Source organism: Ambystoma mexicanum, chromosome 13 (assembly GCF_040938575.1).
Source record: "Ambystoma mexicanum isolate Mex_15411 chromosome 13, UKY_AmexF1_1, whole genome shotgun sequence".
Taxonomy (NCBI): domain Eukaryota; kingdom Metazoa; phylum Chordata; class Amphibia; order Caudata; family Ambystomatidae; genus Ambystoma; species Ambystoma mexicanum.
Genome location: NC_090938.1, coordinates 492,956,698 through 492,975,665, shown reverse-complemented (window position 1 = coordinate 492,975,665; position 18,968 = coordinate 492,956,698). Strand labels below are relative to the sequence as shown.

Here is an 18,968-nt window from a genome sequence, read left to right as displayed (position 1 = left end):
GCCAAGGTTGCAATCGGCAACATTGTATTGCTGGCGCTGGAACGAACATTGTTAAAACGTATGCGATAAGAAACGCAAGTAAAATTGAACTGCTGATGCCTGAACTTTAAAAGCAAGATAAAATACCTTTTGACAGAGTGTTCCAGCACATTGAGGGTGCTCAATCGAAGGTCTCTGTAAGGTATCCAGCTGAGAAGTGGGAAAAGTGAGAATGTTATATCAAGACGAGAAAGAGTAATTGTGAATCCAAGTGGTCTTGTGATGGGTCAAGCAAAACCCTGCGCACAGTCGGAATTTTTCCAATTTTGATGAAGTAGAGAATTTTGGTCTTAGCCCGTCATAGGGGAACCCGGGGTGAACAGTAAATCCCCCTTGAATTGGTATATGTGAAATCCTAAGATGAAAGGAACTTTAATATTTGTTGTGTTGCATCAGGCCCTCTGAAATAAGAGACTTTCAATGGCAAAGAGACTTTGGCACAGAAGGCCCTAATGTTGAAGTTTTGAACTGCATCCTTGTGCTAAAGAAGCCAAAGAGTGTGCTAAGCTCGAGTGTGTTGCCTTGTCCTGTGATGAAAACGTGGGTAGGGGAAGTCAACGGCTTGAATATCCTGACATATAATTTCTTGAACACTTCTCTTTTGCATAACATTTTTTCCTACACGATTTGTATTTAGAAGTAAGGATTGGCAATAGGTTTATTAGTATAGGCCCTTTTATTTTGACAGACTCAACTAGGACTGCATTATTATTTGATGGTCGTAGCTTGCTCCCATCTTTAGATTTAGTATTAGATAGACGTTTTTCAAACCCAATTGAAGTTCAATAGACACCCTTGAACTGTGATCACCTGTGTCCGTCTTACTGTTCGATACCATGCCTTCCTTACACCAGTTACACTGCCTTTTAAGAATATGCTTTTTAAACTGTTTTCCCGGGGTCGTGGGTGCTAATTAATTGAAGCAGCGATGGCAATCTGCCTAAATTCAGCTGATACCCCGTCAGTGAAATGGACTGTTTTAATCATGAACTCTGAATTTTATGTTCTCTGAGGGAAATTCATGTTTCTCCTTCGTCCTGGCTCTCCATCCTTCCCAACTGGTTGGGAACCGGAAAAAGATGGCAGCAAAAAATAGCTGTCAGTTTAAAAAAATTGAAGGTGTAGGGCGTACGTCACACGTGCGTCCCTCCGCGCGCCGAGCCCACACCTTAACCCTACCTCACCAACATTCCACACCCAGTTCCTGTTTTCCCACCTACTGAGCGGGTCAGAATTTTGCTGCACTGCGACTCCCTCCTTTTTTGGGGCATTACTTTTTGCTGTCCATCCCTTTTTTCTTAGCGTTTGGTCATTTATTCAATTCGTGGTGCCTCCCTCTACGCATGCCGTATAAGACAGGATTCAAACAGTGCATCCGTTGTCGGAAGCAATTCTCGGCAGCCGATCCCCATTATACCTGCGTTCGGTGTTTGGGTATACATCACTCGGTGAGTACCTGTGTCTTTTGCTATGGGATTCACCCGAGGTCTCTGCGGACTCGTCTTCTCAATTTGTCACAGCTTGGACCGGTACCGAAGACGAACAAAGACTTTGTACGGAACAGGAGGGAGGCCAGCATCGGTAAGAGGGGGACTGTACCTTCAGGTAAGGTACGTGTTTCGGCACCAGCCTTCGGTACCCAGGGGAAGACAACCTCCTCAGTTACGGGTTCTTCATGGGACCATTCAGGGCGAAACCTGGCCGTTTTCAACAGAGAGTACCTCCAGGTGGGAAAGTGTTAGTACCAAAAGGTGGGAAAGGGTCTGAAAAGATCCACCCTGTACCGGAAGATTTGTTTACACCAGTCAAAATTATTACAGTACCGGGGAAAACCTTTAATGCCTCGGTAATCCAAATAGGCAAGGGTTCCTTCAAAGATGCGCACGCCTCAGTGGTCGACTCAGTACCTTCCCATTCCCCTCTATCTGCTACAGCCAAGACGGTTACTGCATGTAGACCTTCCAGTGCTTCGATACCGAAAGAGAAAATGTTCTCCTCGGTGACCGCAGTTCCTTGGTACAGAAGAAGTCACATAAGTCCCTTCACAAAAGGCATAAACATTCTCACTCGAAATCCCGTCCAGTGCATCCGTTGTCTGAAGCAATTCTCGGCTTCTCCAAGGAGGCACAAGTGGAAAAAAGAAGCGTTGCATCTAACTCTGATTCGGTACCAGAGAGTCCGAAATATAATTCCATTCTCGTTTCTGATTCGGAAGACTTTGTTGCTTCGACATTTTTTACAGTTCTTCCGGAACAATTATTCAGTACTCCTGTGAGTGAATTCTCCTCAAATTTTGCCACAATGTTCTCCTCGGTTTGAGGACAATTTGGCTCAACCAACTCGGGTTCCAGCATCTCAATCGGGACCACAGATGTTTTTAACAAATCCAAACCATCAGTCTACCAGGGCTGATTCTTTTACATCACCCTTTAGGTTACAAGATCCCCAACCCAATCCTTCTCTAATGGCAAATGATATAACCAATACGGTACTGGAAATCATGCTTTCTGAGCCCTTCTTAGAAGTTCTGGCTCAACGCATTAATGACAAAATGTCTCCTAGTAGTCCTCCTCAGGGATCAGTGCCCACTGATCCTATTCCTGCGCCAGTCAAAGCAGCTCTTTTTTGGAACGCACTCCCCACTGCCCTCAGAGTGGATCAGCCATACTCGAGATTTAGACACAACCTATTGAACTGGTTTTGCTCTAAGGACATCTAGAAAGCATTTACCTGTATTACTCATCTGTACTCCTGATCCTAGGATGCTCAGCGTGATTCCTTATGTTTTTTACCACAGTCCCTATTTTTTTTTTCTCGCAGTGTACCTCCTACATGCATTATGCATATAAACTGTATGCATTATAATTTGTTTATGTATTCAATTCATATGCTGTAACTAAGCTTCAAATATGCTTGTAACTGCTGCACCCAGCTACCTGAGGGTTTGGTGCGCATTATCAAATAAATAAACAATCACTGTGTCAGTTGACAACTAGAATTCTGCTCCTCCATCCAAGAAACAAAAAATGTCCAAAGACACCGACACCGATACAGATGACGACACTGCTCTGTCACCATCTAAGGTGTTTAATGAGATTGTAGCAAAAGCTATGCAGGCCTTGGAAATCATTCCTAAAGATAAACCTGAAACAGCTGGTGTTTTTGGTAAACTGCCATCTCAGCAGTCTAAAAATCCACTTCCCATGGAATCATCTGTTCTAGAGCAAGCACTAGCACGTTGGGGAAAACCCTCATTCAGATCCTCGCATCTCTAAAGTTTTAGACTCCAAGTATAAGGTGCCTAAGGAAGAGCCTTTCATACTTATGGAAAATCTTCCAGCACAATCTGTGGTAGTTTCAGCTACCCTGCGCACCCAGGGAAAACGTCCTTCTGTCTCAAGCTTCAGGACTAGATAGGAATGTAAAAGCCTGGCAGGCACAAGGTAAAACGTACTACACTAATGCTACCTTACAACTCTGGCAAGTAAACACTGCTACAGTTTTAGCAGGATTTAATATCCTTAATTGGGCGAACCTGGAGCACTTTACTGACATGCTCCCTCAGGAAACCGCTGATGATTTTTTTTTTTCTTTTTGTATTTCAGAAGGTAGAGCGGCGGCTATCCAACAGCTTCAAGTGGTTAAGGACCTCACTGATACAACAGCAAGAGCGGGCATTAATGCAGTCTGGTTGCGTAGACCCGCATATTTATCAGCCTTTCTCTTCACCAGGATATTCAAGAGAAAGTTCTCGGCCTTCTTTTTGACAGCTTAACACTTTTTGATCCCTCTACTGATGAGGTACATCAAAAATGTAAAGCCAGTTTCACTGGTGCTAAAGCCCTTAGCTCAGTTTGGGTAAAATAACCATATCAGCAGAACTTTAAGTCGTTCAAACCACATCCTCAAGGGAATAATGGTCCTGCCACATCCACAAAATCTTAGAACTCTTCTAAGAAGAGAAGATATAGACCTAAATCCAAGTCGGGGCCTTCCCCTTCTTCAAATTCTTAACAAGAACAAAATAACTCTATTTGACTTCCTCCCGGGGATGAACATACCTTCTGCTACAACTATAATTGTTAGCACAGAAATGAGAATTCACCCTAATTCCCTTCAACCTTGGAGAACCCCAGCGCTTTTGCTGGACTTTAGGACTTTTTAATTTTAACCCTGGACTGAGTGAGACCTTTTTTATCACTCGCATGTGTTTTGATCTATTTTGGATCATGTGTTATTTACTGTTTTTGGAGCTTGACGAATTGCATAGGCATCTACTTTTTGTACGGTGACACACAGCACTCTCGGTGCAGTGTCACAGAGAAATCCTTTAGATTTCTCAGAAGGTTTAAATACCTTTTTTATTTTGTGAACTACTGTTCCCAAGTATAGTAAAGTGAAATTGACTTTACTTACCTTTTCTCTTTGTATGGTCCAGTACCCCCCACACCCCCTATATTATGTGGAGTGCTGGGGTGGTTGCCTAGTACCCCCTTATTCTACATTTGCATGTAACATTTTTTGTTACCCTCACTACTTTAAATGGCTGGTGGCAGTGGTTTCATTTTCCTACCATTGTGCTTTTCTACAGCAGGCTGAATCCTCCTCTGCATTACAGCACCCATGGGTCTTCTTTTTTCTGCCATTTTCTGTTTGTGAGTTCTTTTTTGGGTTTTAATATGTGCATCAAGGCAGATTTGAACCCTTTGCTCGTTTTGCCTTTGGCAGGCTTCATCCCGGACGCCTGCCTCTGGCTCCAGTGTGTCTGGAAAAGCAGGATGTGAGGGAGGTGCCCGAAACTCCCCTGTCCTTTGTCTATAGGAGTGCATGAATGCAACCAGTCCTGATTGGCTGTTTGATTGACAGCCTAGGCTGTGCATGAATGGGCAAAACCTGCTTAAAAGCCGAGGGTTTTGGGACTAGAGGCTGAGTCGACCACTTGGAGAAACACCCGACGAAGAAATCGTGAACGAAGCTTGCTGCATCCTCCTGGAGCTTTGAATTGCCTGTTGAAGCCCTGCTGCTGTGCCGAAACTCCTTTTTCTAATCGACAAGGGAAGCTCCGGAAAGGATGACGTCTTCCCTTGGGTTAGTGGGACAAACTAACCCCGAGACGAACTCCACTGGACCATCTTCCCTGATTGGCTGTACTTCTTCGCTGCTGCAAGAACCGAGTGCCATGGGTCGAGAAATTCGTAGTCGAGTGCAACGTCTGAAATCTGGCCAGAAGCTCCGTGATGGTGCTGTTTACCAAGCGCTGAAACCGCAAAGTGACACTGATCCAGAATTCGCCCGTAGCTGCTGACAAGCTCCAAAATGCTGCCGCATGAGCACTCCAGGCGTCTTCCCTCTTGTACCCACGACTGAGGCACATGAACTCAGGGTCTGCCCCGTTGCAACAGGTCAGAATCCAGCAGGAGCACTCTTCTTCAAACCAGAGGTATTGTTTACACTTGGGGTACTTACCTCAGTGTCCTTTGGCTTTGCTCTTGTCAGTTGTTTTGAATTGGCTGCTTTTGAGAGTTGATTCCAACTCTCCTTTTCACTTGTGACCCTACAAGTGATTTTCTACAAACTCTCTAACTTTGTGCAAAACTTTTCTATCTAAGAAGTACCTCGGCTTCATAGACTGTGCTCCAATTGACTTTGGCTGTCCTGGCTCTCTGCAGACTCGTCTGGGCCATTGACATTTCTGTCCCTCATAGGTGGTAACTTGTTTAAGACTGTTATTGCTGGGAAAGGTTAGATCTTATTGGAAGATTTAATTGTCCTCACCTATACTAAGAACCTGTATAACCTTTTTCCTTCCTTTAACGTTTCCTTTCTGCAACCTCAGAATCTGCAAAGTATAGTTGGTGCGATATATAAATGCCATTACTGCCCTCAGGGTGTAGGAAGTGTGTAAAAAGCATTTCTAAAGAGTATACACTTACTTATGCTGATCCTGAAAAGTATTTTTAAAGTATATTTGATTGCTACATACATTGCCCTTTTTAAAGAATGCTTATTTAAAAATTGATGTTAAATAATTATTTATAACTGAAATCTTGAGTGTAAGTGTTACTTGGATACTTGTGTAAGCGAAGTTCATTGCTGCAGCTCACAGTTACCCCTCTTGAGATAGGCCTGGCTGCTCAGTCACACTACCAACTTGTATAGTACAGACCTACACCAAAAGGTGGGTTACCTAATACCAAGCAGATAAGTGTTGTGTAGTGTCACACAGTGTTACTACACCAATTCTTACCTAACAATTATCAAGGAGTATACATCCCTGATTGCAGGAAGGATTTCCAACTTTCTTACACATTGGGAAAGCATCACTCAAGAGGAGTGGGTTTTGAATATTATTTGACGCGGTTACCGTCTTGGCCTTCGGTTATTCTCCCATCCTCTTACCCTGAAGCTCCAAAAATCATCCCCTGAGCTCCTGGTAGAGACCCAAAAACTCCTTTCCTTATGAGCGATTGAATTGGTTCCTCAAGAGGAATTAGGTCAGGGGTGTTTTATTCCCGCTACTTGTAATCTCAAAGAAAAGCGGCGTGTTCTGGCCAATTCTAGACCTCTCAGATCTCAACCAGTTTCTGTTAATCAAAACCTTCCATATGGTTACCATACCTCAGATTATAGAGTCTATTCATCTGAATGATTGGATGGCATCTATAGATCTACATGTTGCTTATTTTCACATTCCCATCTTTAAAGATCACTGTCGTTTCCTGAGGTTCACCATAGTAAGGTCTCATTACCAGTTCACATGTCTGCCCTTCGGATGCAATTCTGCTTCCAGGGTATTCACAAACATTCTGGGAACAGTGGCATCGGTTAAGGACAGTAGATCTATATCCTTACCTAGGCAACTGGCTCCTCAAGGCCCAGTCTCCGGAGGAATTGCTTCAAAGGATGCAATTAACATGCCACACTCTTTTCAACCTAGGGTTTTCCATAAATGTGGCAAAATCCAAACTCATCCCTTCGCAAAGGATCCAACTTTATAGGAGCAGTAATAGATACTACTCTACAGAAAGCCTTCCCTCCCCGGAAAGGGTGGGAGCAATTCAACAAGTTATCTCGAAAGTCCAAACACGTCAGGTTCCAAAAGCTTGGTGGTTTCAAAGACTATTGGGGTAGTGGCCTCTTGTATAAACCTAGTTCCCTTTGCAAGGCGACGTAGGGAACAGTTTACTGGCATCTTGCCTGCAACTGGAACCAACTGTTGTATTCTCACGAAATGAAAATTCAAATTCCAAAGCAAGTTCAGGACTCACTAATCTGGTGGAACTCCCCAGAGAATGTATTAATCTGGTCTCCTTTTCAGCCACCCCTTCACCAAATAGTTATTACAGCAGACTCATCCAAGTACGGTTGGTGATCCCATTGTGAAAGACTAACCGCACATGGCCTTTGGCCTTCTCAAGAAATAAGGGACCACATAAATGTCCTGGAACTAAGACCTATTCTTCGCTCTAAAATCATCTCTTCCCTCACTTCAAGGAAAGGTGGTGAAAATTCTCAAACAATACCACTGCAATGTTCTATATCAACAAGCAGGGGGGCACTGGTTCCTTCCCCTGTGTCTCCTTGCAGTGAAGATTTGGCATTGGGCCATTCAGAATCACATTTTCTTGTTGGTGTCCATCTGGAGGGAAACAAAAACATCTTAGCAGACAACCTGAGCAGGTTACAGTCTGCTCCGCATGAGTGGTAGCTGAAACCGGCAGTAGCAAAGACAATGGTCCTCATTACATGTTTGCCGGTCCGGAATTAACGGTGCAGATAAAACCGTACTGGCACCGTTTGCCAGACTGGAAAAACTAAGAGTTCTGTGGGCGGGTGCCGTTCCGCCCGCCCGCCAGGTTTGATCCATTACAACATGTTGGCGGTTTTTCCACGGTCCCCATTCCCATCGAGTCCTATGGGACTCCACAGGAATGGGGATTAACAGAATTGCCGGCGCCGGATTTACTGGACCACCGGGGTTGTAATGCCCCAGTAAATCCGGCAAGTCCGGTGCTGGTAATTCACTACGGGTCCGGCGGCAGCCTGCCGGTTTTACCAGCACGGCTACTGCCGGACTCCTAATGAGGGCCAATATTTCAGATATGGGGCCATCCATCAGTAGACCTCTTTGCCAACCAGCACAACACTCTGTCCCCAGTTTGCGTCAAAGCAAGGTCTGGGTCTTCAGACGCTGTGAGATGCACTAAACCTGCATTGTTTGAACCTATACTCTTTTCCACCTCTCCCATTGATGCACAAAGCATTGCTCAAATTCAAGATGTCACAGAATCTAACAATGATTCTTATAGCTCCTTTCTGGTCTCGCCAGATTTGGTTTCCACACCTCCTGGAGTTAGCAGGGACTTTCAAATTAGATCTCCCGTCGTTGAGGGATCTGTTGACACAACAGAAAGGGCAGGTTCTTCATCCCTCTCCTTAATTGCTGAACTTGAATGCTTGGTTCCTGAAAAACTAGCCTTCTCCCACTTACAATTGTCAGAACAAAATCTAACAATCATGTTGGCTTTCAGAAAAGCTTCTACCAAGAAGCAATATTGAAGCAAATTGTTAGGGAGAGTTCTCAGAAATGTGCTAATTCCCTTCTACCTTGCAGTCCCCCAGCTCCTTTGCTGGACCTTAGGACTTTTAAGTTCTAACCTGGAGAGAGTGAGACCGTTTTCCCACTTTCATGTATTTTTCTGTGATTTGGACTCTGTTTCTTTTGACTTTGGAGTCTGACAAACTCCATAAGCATAATCTTTACATTGTGACACACAGCACCTTGAGTGCAGTGGCACATGGAAGTCTCTTAGATTTCCCAAAGGTTTAAATACCTTCTCTTGGTGAAACTATTGTTTCCAAGAGCAGTGAAGTGAAATATTGTATTACTTTCTAGACCCAGCACACACTATCTTACCATAGGGTGCTGGAGGGAGTACTTAATATCCCCTTTGTCTAGTTTCTCATGTAACATTTTTGTGTTACCCTTTCTACACTTAATGGCTGGTGGCAGTGGTTTACTTTATACTACCATTGTGCGTTTTTACTGCGGGCTGCGTTCGCAGCTACAGTGAGGCAACCATGGGTGTCCATTTTGTCAAAATGGCCCTGGTGGTCTTTTTTCGCCATTTCTTGTTGGAAATGTCCTTCTTGAGATTTACTCTTCGCGCCAAACCAGGTCTGGTCCATTTGTTTTGTCGTTGGCAGGAATCGCGAGTGAAACCCGCCTCTGGCTCCAGTATGTCTGGCAGGGGCAGGGAGGGAGGGAGGGAGGGAGGTGCCCAAAGCTCCCTGTGCTTAATCCCCTTAGTTACAGGAATGCACCCAAAGGTGATTGGCCGGCTGGCTGTCCTTGAAGGACAGCCACCCTGCTGTGTGATTGACAGCTAGGCTCGAATGAATGGGAGAAACCTGCATAAAGGCAAGCTTTTTGGCCTGGAAGGCAGAGTCGACCAAAGGACGAAGGAATCCGAAGAAGAACTTGGAAGAGACGCCTGCTGCAACTCCTGGGCCGTTGGTTTGCCCGGTGAAGCCCTGCTGCTGTGCTGAAGCTCTGTATTTGCCTTGACTAGAGAAGCCCTGCAAGGACGACTTCTCCCCTTGGGTTGGTGGAACCAATCAACCCCAAAGTGAACTCGTCTGGACATCCTCTCGGAGCTGGCTGTACTTCCACTGCTGCTACCAAAGTGCTAGGAAGAGGAATACCAGATTGAGTGCATCGCTTTTAAGTTGGACCCGAGCACCAGGAAGATACTCCAGACTTCCCTGAAGCAGGACTGACCAAGCCTGAGCCGCCTCAACAGAGTGCTGGACCCCAGATGTGAGGAAAGTCTGAAGTGGTATCCGAGAACCACAGTGTTGCTATTTGATATAGACACAAGTAGCTGAAACCGCGAAGTGCAGCTGAATTGAAATTTGACCTTCGCTGCCACCGACCTTCCCGTTGTGTTGCAGGAGTCCCCAGAAGTCCTCCCTCTTGTCTCCACGACTGAGGCCCAGGAACAGAAGCCAGCTCGACTCATTTCTTCTAACCAAAATTACTGTAAACCTAAGAGGACTTACCTCTTGTTGTGTAGCCTTGCTTGTTTTCAGTTGAGACTGGTCTTGGTTGCCTTTGCAGAGTTGCTTGCAGCTTTGCCCCTCACAAGCCTCCCAGCTTGTGGCCCTTCAAGTGAATCTTATTTCTGCAAACATTTTTAAAAACATTGTGCAAGACTTTTACTTGCCTGCAAAGAAGATCTTCAGCTCCCCTAGACTTTGTTCAAGTAACATTGACTGCCCTGGCTCCCTGAGAGACTCTTCTTACCTATGACTTTGTGCTTTTGCCTTTCCTGCAGGACAGGGGTTAATTTACTTTGCATTGGAAGGTTTAAAAAGTACTTACCAGTTTATGAATTATTTAACCTTTGTTTTATTCCTCCATCTAATCTTTTGCACCCTAAACTCAGTATTGCTCTAAATGTACCAGTGATAAATCAAGTCCACAGTGTCCTACCTATTTAAGTTACCCCAGGGTGTAGGAAGTGTTTGTGCGCCATCCACAATGGGTATCATCTGATTTAGAGAAACGGAGTGCGTTTTGAAGTGTATTATAATTGTTACATGTTTTGCTCCCTTCTGAAGAAGGCTTATTGAACTGACTGTTAAATAAAGTCATAATTTTTTAATCCAGAAACCTTTAGTGTAATTGTTTATTTTAATAACTGTTACTGAAACTCTGGGTTACAACCCTACTGCTCATATTGACCCCTCTTGAGATGAGCCTGCTGCTCAGCCACACTACCAACCTGTGTAGTACAGACTTGTACCAAAGGTTGGGTTCCTCTTGCCAGGAAATCAAGGTTGATGTAGTCTTCCAAAGGATACTGCACACAATCTTGCCTAACACAAATGGTTACCGTTCTGTCACAGGGCCCTAGACGGCAATCTTAATCATCTAGAGGCTTCTGTTGATAAGGTCACATCCTTCATGTCTCCTCTAGTTTACACTTGTCAAAGTAGACGCTTGCAAACATTACTTATCGGCTCTTGGAACATACCTAAACAGAGAACATAAGTCGTCCTCTCTCTCAAACAAAGCTATTCCTAGGGCCTTCTACGTTTACAGCTCCCTATTCATGAACCTCAACCTCAATGGGATCTCAACGTAATTTTGTCAGCGCTGATGCAAACACCATTCAAGCCTATGGCATCATGCAAATTGGAACTTCTAACTTGGAAAACAGCATTTTTAGTATCCATTACATCAACTAGAAGGATTTGAGAACCCCAAGCTCTCTCCTCAAAGGAACCTTATATAGTATTCCATAAGCATAAAGTAGTCCTTCGTACGGTCCCCTCCTTTCTACCAAAGGTGGTTTCCGACTTTCAACTGAATCAAGAAATATGTCTTCCTGCTTTTCTTCCTAGGCTGCATGCTTATGCGGCCGAGGAGACATAACATAATCTAGACATTGTAATAACTTAATTAGAGAGGACCACATCTTTCAGGAAAGCAGACCAGCTCTTCATCACTTACGGCCGGTCCATCTCCTGGCAATAAAGCAGATAAAGCTTCCATCGCCAGATGGATTATCTCCTGTATCTCCAAGGCATATGATATGAAAGGGCTCGCGACTCTGCAGAGACTTCGGGCTCATTTCTCAAGAGCCAAAGCAGCATCCCTAGCCTTTACTAGGAATGTTCCCACTGTAGAAATCTGTAGAGCTGCTACCTGGGCTACCCCTCTTGCCTTTTGCAAGCACTATACTCTGTACATGCTGTCTCCTCCACCCTTACTTATTCTAAGGCTTTTTATTCTGGTTCCAAGCAGTTGGGAAGGAGGGAGAGCCAGGACAAAAGAGAAATGAAAAATTATTTTCATGATGATTCAGGTTCTTAGTCCAGGCTCTCCCTCCTTCACAACACCCAACCAGCCATCCCCTATAGTAATAATTAAATTCTACCGCCATCGGCAGAACCACAGGAACTGGGTGTGGAACGTTGGTGACGTAGGCGTAAGGTGGGGCCCGGCGCGTGGAGGGACGCCCGCGTGACCGAGGCCCTACACCTTGAATTTTCTTAAAGTGAGAAACTGAATCACCATGAAGATCATTTTTCATATTGTATGTATGTTGTGATGTTTGAAGGGATGTGTGCTTTTATGACTTGTTTGTCGGAATAAAGCTTAGGAAATATAAAATGGAGGAAGTCAGTAGCGATAATGACCTCCTCATGGAGTCTGGGAACAATCTACTTTTAGCTCCGTTGGGTCTCCCCCGGCTTCCAAAGTTATCGGTACTTTGTGGTAGGTCTCGGCATTCCAATGAACACATGTGATCTGCACAGCCTCTCTCAAGTTTAAGATGTTAAGATAGACGAGGTCTGACCAGACAGCAGTCTGTTTAGTCCCTGAGTCAACCCAGGTGGTAGCCCACATCTGATTGACTTTGATCTGTTTTGGAGCCTGTAAAGATCTGGTTTACATACACAGACATCACTTTCCTCCGATGGTTCTAGAATTCTTTCTTTCTACTTTTCCCATTCCTCCGTGTCAAACCATCCTATCTCTACTATCTCTGTGGGTTCCTCATGTTGGTTATTGGGACAAACGCAGGCAAAATTTCCTTTTGTACTGCATAAATACATTGTTGGTTGGATGGATGAAGTTTTGTCCCCCTACTCGCACTGGTTTCCGTTGACTCACAAGTTTGAATAGTGGACAGGAAAACCATATTTCTTATTCTCTTGTCGCCCTGCTGGAACTAGTGTCAGGATTTCTCTGAATTTGGGGGATGGCGTTTCTTGTGTCAAAGGTTTAACCTCCCCCGACCACCAGGGAAACCACCTGTCCTATCCAAAGTCTCTTGAGATCTTCTATTGGTGTTCTCCTGGCTAGCTAGGATTCTTTCCAGGAGGGTCTTGAGAGACAGAGGCATAGACATTTTCAAACTCGAAATAGCCTGTTCTAAAGCTCCCACAAATTCCTTGGTAGGGGAAAAAATGTCAGGATGAGAACATCGAAACTCCATCGTCTTCTGAACTTCTAGGTAACTCACTGGTCATTAGTGAGGCTGTCGAGGTATGTTGCTGCTCATCTCTCACTACAGGATTATGCCACTGGGTGGTAATTAAAGGTTTTATGCCCCACTGGCCTACAGGCGGTAATTGGCCGATGGGTTTCGACATTTGTTTTTGGGGTGGACCGGACTATCCAACGGGTCACAGCCACCCTACTTCTGACAACACTTGTGAGAGGTCAGAATCAGGAGATGGTTTGAAGTCTTTTTTTTTTTGTTTTTTCTTTTAAAAATGCCTGCTCTTTCCCTATACGTGGGGACTCTAAACCATGTTCTAATGAGAAACTGAATAAAAGGGTACTTTTCAGGATGACAGGAAGTCTCAACATAAATACAGTGCTCTGTCTGGAAATCCTACGTCTATCCCAATTTCTTTCCCTATATTGTCAACATTTTTTGACATAAAAACAATGAAGGCACTCTTCAGAGTCAGAGTGCTACATGCTAGTAAAAATGTTATTTAAAAAACGAAACCTGGTTTTTAGGTTTTACTTGTCCATCCATCACACACTTTTTGGAGCATTTGTAAAACCCCAGAGCCAAGCCTCAGTATCAGCATCCACCTTAGACGTAGCTGCAGCCATTCAGATTTCAATAAAACCATATAAGAGAATATTTTCCACCCTACAGAAATATGTATACTGAGTTCTCTGTTGGCACATTATTACTCCGAGGCATACATTTTTCAATATTAGCATTTATTTTATTATGCAAAGATACATGTACATCTTACCATATGTCCCTCTGGTTTTGTTCAAAATGTGCTCACGCCCTTCCAGTCACTTCATCTTTGTGAGAGTAAAGCAGATCTTGAAGCATGCTCAGCTCTGGGCCCGCCCAGGCTATTGTAATCCTTGTTTAGCCGCATCCAAAGCAAACACGACAAACTTAGCCTAGGGCTCTCGTTCCAGTCAGAGCCCACACAACTTCGGAGCGTGTTTAATTACAGAATGAACAATTATGAATTAATACAGGCTTTCATTTCCATATTCAGTAAATGCAGTCGACTCCTTTCGATTCACATTTGCTGTATTCTGTGTTCTTTTTCGGGTTGCTTAGCCCTTTTTTAGGTTTAATCTGGGGCTTGGTGAGCTTATCCCTTGATACCCAAATAGCTTTGGGTTTTATAAAGATCAAATCTTGATCGCTATCAACAGAATGCTGTCAACAAGGATATACAGTATTCGTCAAAATTGAATTTGCAACCACGACTGACTGTTGTTCTTGGGGTATTGTACGAATTTACAGAGTTTAAAAGTCTGACCCCACCAAAAGACCTAAAACACACATCACGAAAAGTTCGGACTACCAAAAGTCTGAAATGTTCGTGTTGTGTTTAGGTGTTTTGGTGGGGTCGGACTTGGGGCTGGGGGGTGTTCCCCACAACACATCCCTCACTACAGTGAGTGGGTGTTGCGGAGGACACCACCTCAGCCCCCCTGCCAAATGAAAAAAAGAAAAAAACAGGGGTTGCGGGGATGTTCCCCCACAATACCCCGCTCACTATGCTATACAGTATAGTGATTGGGGTGTTGTGGGCGACACCGCCGCAGCACACCCGAGGAAAGAGGAAAAAAAAAGAAACAAAAGAACCCTGCAGCGCTGGTTCCCGATCACGGAAGTGAAAGGGAACTGGTGCCGCAGGGACACAGCACATCTTCGAAGGTAAGTGGGGGTGTGTAGGGGGTTTTAAATGTGTTCGCATGGGAAATGTACGCACCTTTTGTGGTTTGTAGATTTCACATGCAAATTTGGCATGTTCTTGGCAGTAGGAACCTGGTGTGCCGCTGTCCTGGCCAGGACGAACACCACCAAATCCAAGCCAGGTGCCATTACTCACCTACTTCAATGGGGCAGCTGGCCATTACTGGACAGGATGGCCCGCACGCCTGTTATTGAGGCAATCTAACCCGTGGCAGTGGGCCAACCCTTCAGGAAATGTATTTAAGTGTTCATTTATAATGTGCTTAATACCAACAAGTGGTTTCTAAGAGCGGGATCGGGATTTCGAACCTCTGTTACACTGTGTTGTCTTGCTTCCAAGACAACCACGTTGCCCCTGAGCTATCCTTCTTCCCCAGATGGGCAGCCTCCCGAATTAAGTGCCAGAGCCAAGCAGGTGGCGGTACATTTACTGGCAGGAATTTTTCTGGTCCCACTGGTTAATGTGGCAGATGTTCGTACGCGGATGATGGAAGCTCCTATAGAATTCAAAAACTGAAAATGATTACTTACCAGAGCTTCCGAAGTAGCTGCGAGGAACAGCTAGAGTCTTTTTTTTCTTTTCTGTATTAATGTCCAGAATATAGCACACCTTCAAAGCAACCTGATTGGCTGAGCCCTTTGCCCTAGCTGCTAATGACTAAATATTCTAGTTTTCCAATTGTATCTATACTATTGTATCCTATGACGGCAGCTTTTTCTTATACAGCACTATGTTGCATCACACTATATAAAACCAAATACACGACACAATACAATGCAAATTATACACAATACCTGCACCAGTAAGCAACTTGATAACTGCTATCTACAATGAGTCTCCAACACATGGGTTGTAATGTCCCATGGTGCCGTGCATGAGCATTCTAGTTTTACATATGGATGACTGGAATTTTCATCAATGGGTGCCGTTGTACTGCAGTTTTGGCGCAGAATAATATTTCTAAATCGGACATGGGCAGTCACCACCCTCTGATCCCTAACTTCGTAAGGTCTTTTGAGGATATCCTGGCCAATTCTGGGTTATTTATTGACCCCTAAATAGGTCAATCATTCTAAAGGAGTAGACTTGACCTTTGGCATTGGTAGTTTGGCAAAATGTATGCAAACCATTTTCTGCAAGACCTGCATGGGGACTGGAAACTATAATCTGCATTTTGAAGTCATTTTAAATGGCTTAGCATTTTCCATGTCTTTTTAGTTGTTCCACTGTTATTGGACCTTGGAGATATCTTCCCTTAGCACTTGCTCTGGGCGCAGCACTGAATCCGGCTGCTTAGATTACTAGCATTATTGATAGGTGAAAGCCTTCTTCCGAGCAGTTTGCGAGATATGTACCCCCTTAGAACTGTGTCAACCTACTGGACTTTTCGAAATAAGCTTTTCGAAATAAGCTAAAGACCTGGCTAGTCTCCCAAGAATAATCCGTCCCCTCAGAGTCAGCCCCTGGCCCTACCCTCATGATCACCTGCAGAGGACTACTTGCTCTTTATAGATTTCTGACCTAGACAAACCACCAACCTTTGTTATCATCCATGTTTACTATAATTGTTTCCAAACTGATGTATCATACCCAAAATAATGTATTTCACATGTACTCTTATATGATTATTCTATGTACATACCCAAGTGCAACTTGCGCCCATATACCTCATCCATGTTTACTATAATTGTATCCTAATTGGTGCATCATACCCTATGTAATGTATTTCCCCTGTATTTCTATATGTTTATTGTATGTACATACCCAGCTATAACTTGTAAACTTGCGCCCAGATACCTTTGGGTGGGGAGCGCTATATAAATAAAACAAACCAACCCTCACCAGTGCTTCCGCCTCTTGTTCCCAACTCCTCCCCAGCAAGGCAAAAAGGAACTTATCACCTGCGAGTGAAAACTCGGGTGCTAATGCTGTGTTAAAAAATAAAAAAGACCTGATGCTACGTTCACTTCTCCCTCACTGCACCTGAGACATTTTGCTCCTTTTCAATGTATAAGACATTGTAACGAACACTGAAGAGCCTAAAAGTATCCAGGTGTGGTGAAGGATACCTAAACACAGCATTAGCTCAGATTTTCTTTTATCAAACTGCACCAGCACCCATGCTTTCCCTCAAGATTGTTAATGGTATTAGAAGGCTGACATTGCAGCCATTAACTGTTCAGCAAAGCCTGCATCAAGCACTTTTGCTTCTCCATGGCCCTTAACTTTGGCAGTGTGCCATTAACTGGCTGGGATAGCCCACCTTCCCAATCCTTATTGCGTAAATCGTGGGTCTGCAACTTTTGGCTCTCCAGATGTTTTGGACTACAACTCCCATCTATCCAGCCCGTATAGTCAAGGGTGACGGATCATGGGATTTGCTGTCCAAAACATCTGGAGAGCCACACGTTGCAGAACCCTGGATTAAATATTGATGAGGTGTGAACTCCACATTTTGGCTGCATGGTCTGATGGTAAGATATTTGACCCTCAGCACCTCCTCTTTCTTTTCCTCAGATGAGTTGGACAAACTCTTGACTGGCGCTGGTCTGGAGAAAGTGCAGAATATTGTTGATCGTCGCTTGCAGGTGAACCGTGGGAAGCAGCTCACCATGTATCGGGTGTGGATCCAGTGCAAGTACCGCAAACCATTGACAGCCGATAATGAGACGACGGAGGGACAGTTTAGAGAGAATGGAAACCCTGCAGTGGGTGAACGGTGTCTCAGTAAAGTGTAGGATGGATGTAACAAAAACCATCACCAAACCCTCAGCCTATAGGCAGGACAGTTATTTACAGAGCCTGCTTTGTTGCTGAATGGACTTTTTTTGGTTCTCCTACCTCCTTAAATTAATTAGATCATTGAAGCTCAAAAGCCTGCAGTCTTCAGCGTCCAGCCTGCAGTCTGCTCCAGGAACCCATTTAACAGAAAACTGACCGTTTGGTGTATTATTGTCCAAGCAACAAATGCATTCTTCTATTTTTAATGGATTCTGTTTCAAAATGATTATAAACCTTGTTTTAATAAATTGCTTTTTTATAATGTGTTATTTTTATAGAAATGTAATGTAACAATTATATGTGCTGGTTGCCAGAGAGACATACTTCAGCGTTCATTCGGTTATATCTCTTAACATCCTTGGGGAGACAATGCAGTGATTTCTTTTGTAAATAAGGCTGCCCCAACTGCAGAGATTCACAGATCTCGGCCTCTCACTTCTTCAGTACCGCCCTAGATGCACATGTCTGAAGCACGAATTCTCTTCTGTGTGTTTTTGTCGGTTTTAATCTAGGAGACCCAATGCTCTGTTAAGCGTGTTTCTTCAGAACCATCAATGGTTGGGTGCCAGGTTAACCTTGCCCAGGAGGCTGTTGAAGTCTTTAACCACACTGAAAGCCCCCATATTGTCATGCAATGCATTTAACTCTAGGGCTCCCCACCTTTCTCAGGAACCCCCTTCATTCTTGGGGTAGCTAAATCCGTTGTGGAACGTGTTAGAATTGAAGAAAATGTGGTCAGAAGAACGCCTTCTTAGAAGATGACCATAAAGACTACATGTAACCTCTGTATCTGATTGCGATATGGAAGGCTGCCAGACATGTCCAGGTTTTTCATCTAAAACCAAAAATGATCAAGCCAGATTGCTCTTTTTAAGTGAAGTCCCATGTCCCTCCTCCGATGAACATTCTCGTGGCTTGCCATGCTCTTATTGTGTTAGCAGAGTGAGAGTGAGCATTAGCAATTCCCTACAGCCTCACAAGAAGATGCCTCAAAATTACACGCTGACGGAAGGCCAAAGAAGTGTGAAACTAGTGTCAGTGACCTCTTTCGAAACAGATACATTAATGAAGGTACATTTATGGAATATCCACAAAACTATTTATCCAGCATTATCTTTGGCTTTAAGTATGAAAACAACAATAATTAATCTCATATATATTTGAACATGTGACTTATTTCTTAACTTCAATGCGTAGTGATGCCACTTTCTGTCATTTAAGGTTCAGGGGGGGGTGAAAAGAAGCATAGTTTTACAGAAGACCAGATCTAAACCAGCCCTCAATACCACTGACCTCTGTTCACAAGCTAAACTCTCATATTGTGTCCAATATCTCGACAATTGCAATTATTTTGGCACTCTAGTTGTTCTCTCTGCCTGCCTCTC

At 44.1% G+C, this 18,968-nt stretch overlaps 1 protein-coding gene across 1 annotated transcript in view; it reads left to right on the top strand.

Moving 5' to 3' along the window:
- METTL2A (methyltransferase 2A, tRNA N3-cytidine) overlaps positions 1-17,845 on the top strand; it is a 224,811-nt gene extending 206,966 nt beyond the window's left edge. Inside the window, exon 9 of the mRNA XM_069634153.1 lies at positions 17,320-17,845. Coding sequence (XP_069490254.1) covers positions 17,320-17,540 — 221 coding nt within the window. The 3' untranslated portion in view covers positions 17,541-17,845. The remainder of the gene's footprint in view (positions 1-17,319) is intronic.
- The last annotated feature ends 1,123 nt before the right edge of the window (positions 17,846-18,968 follow it).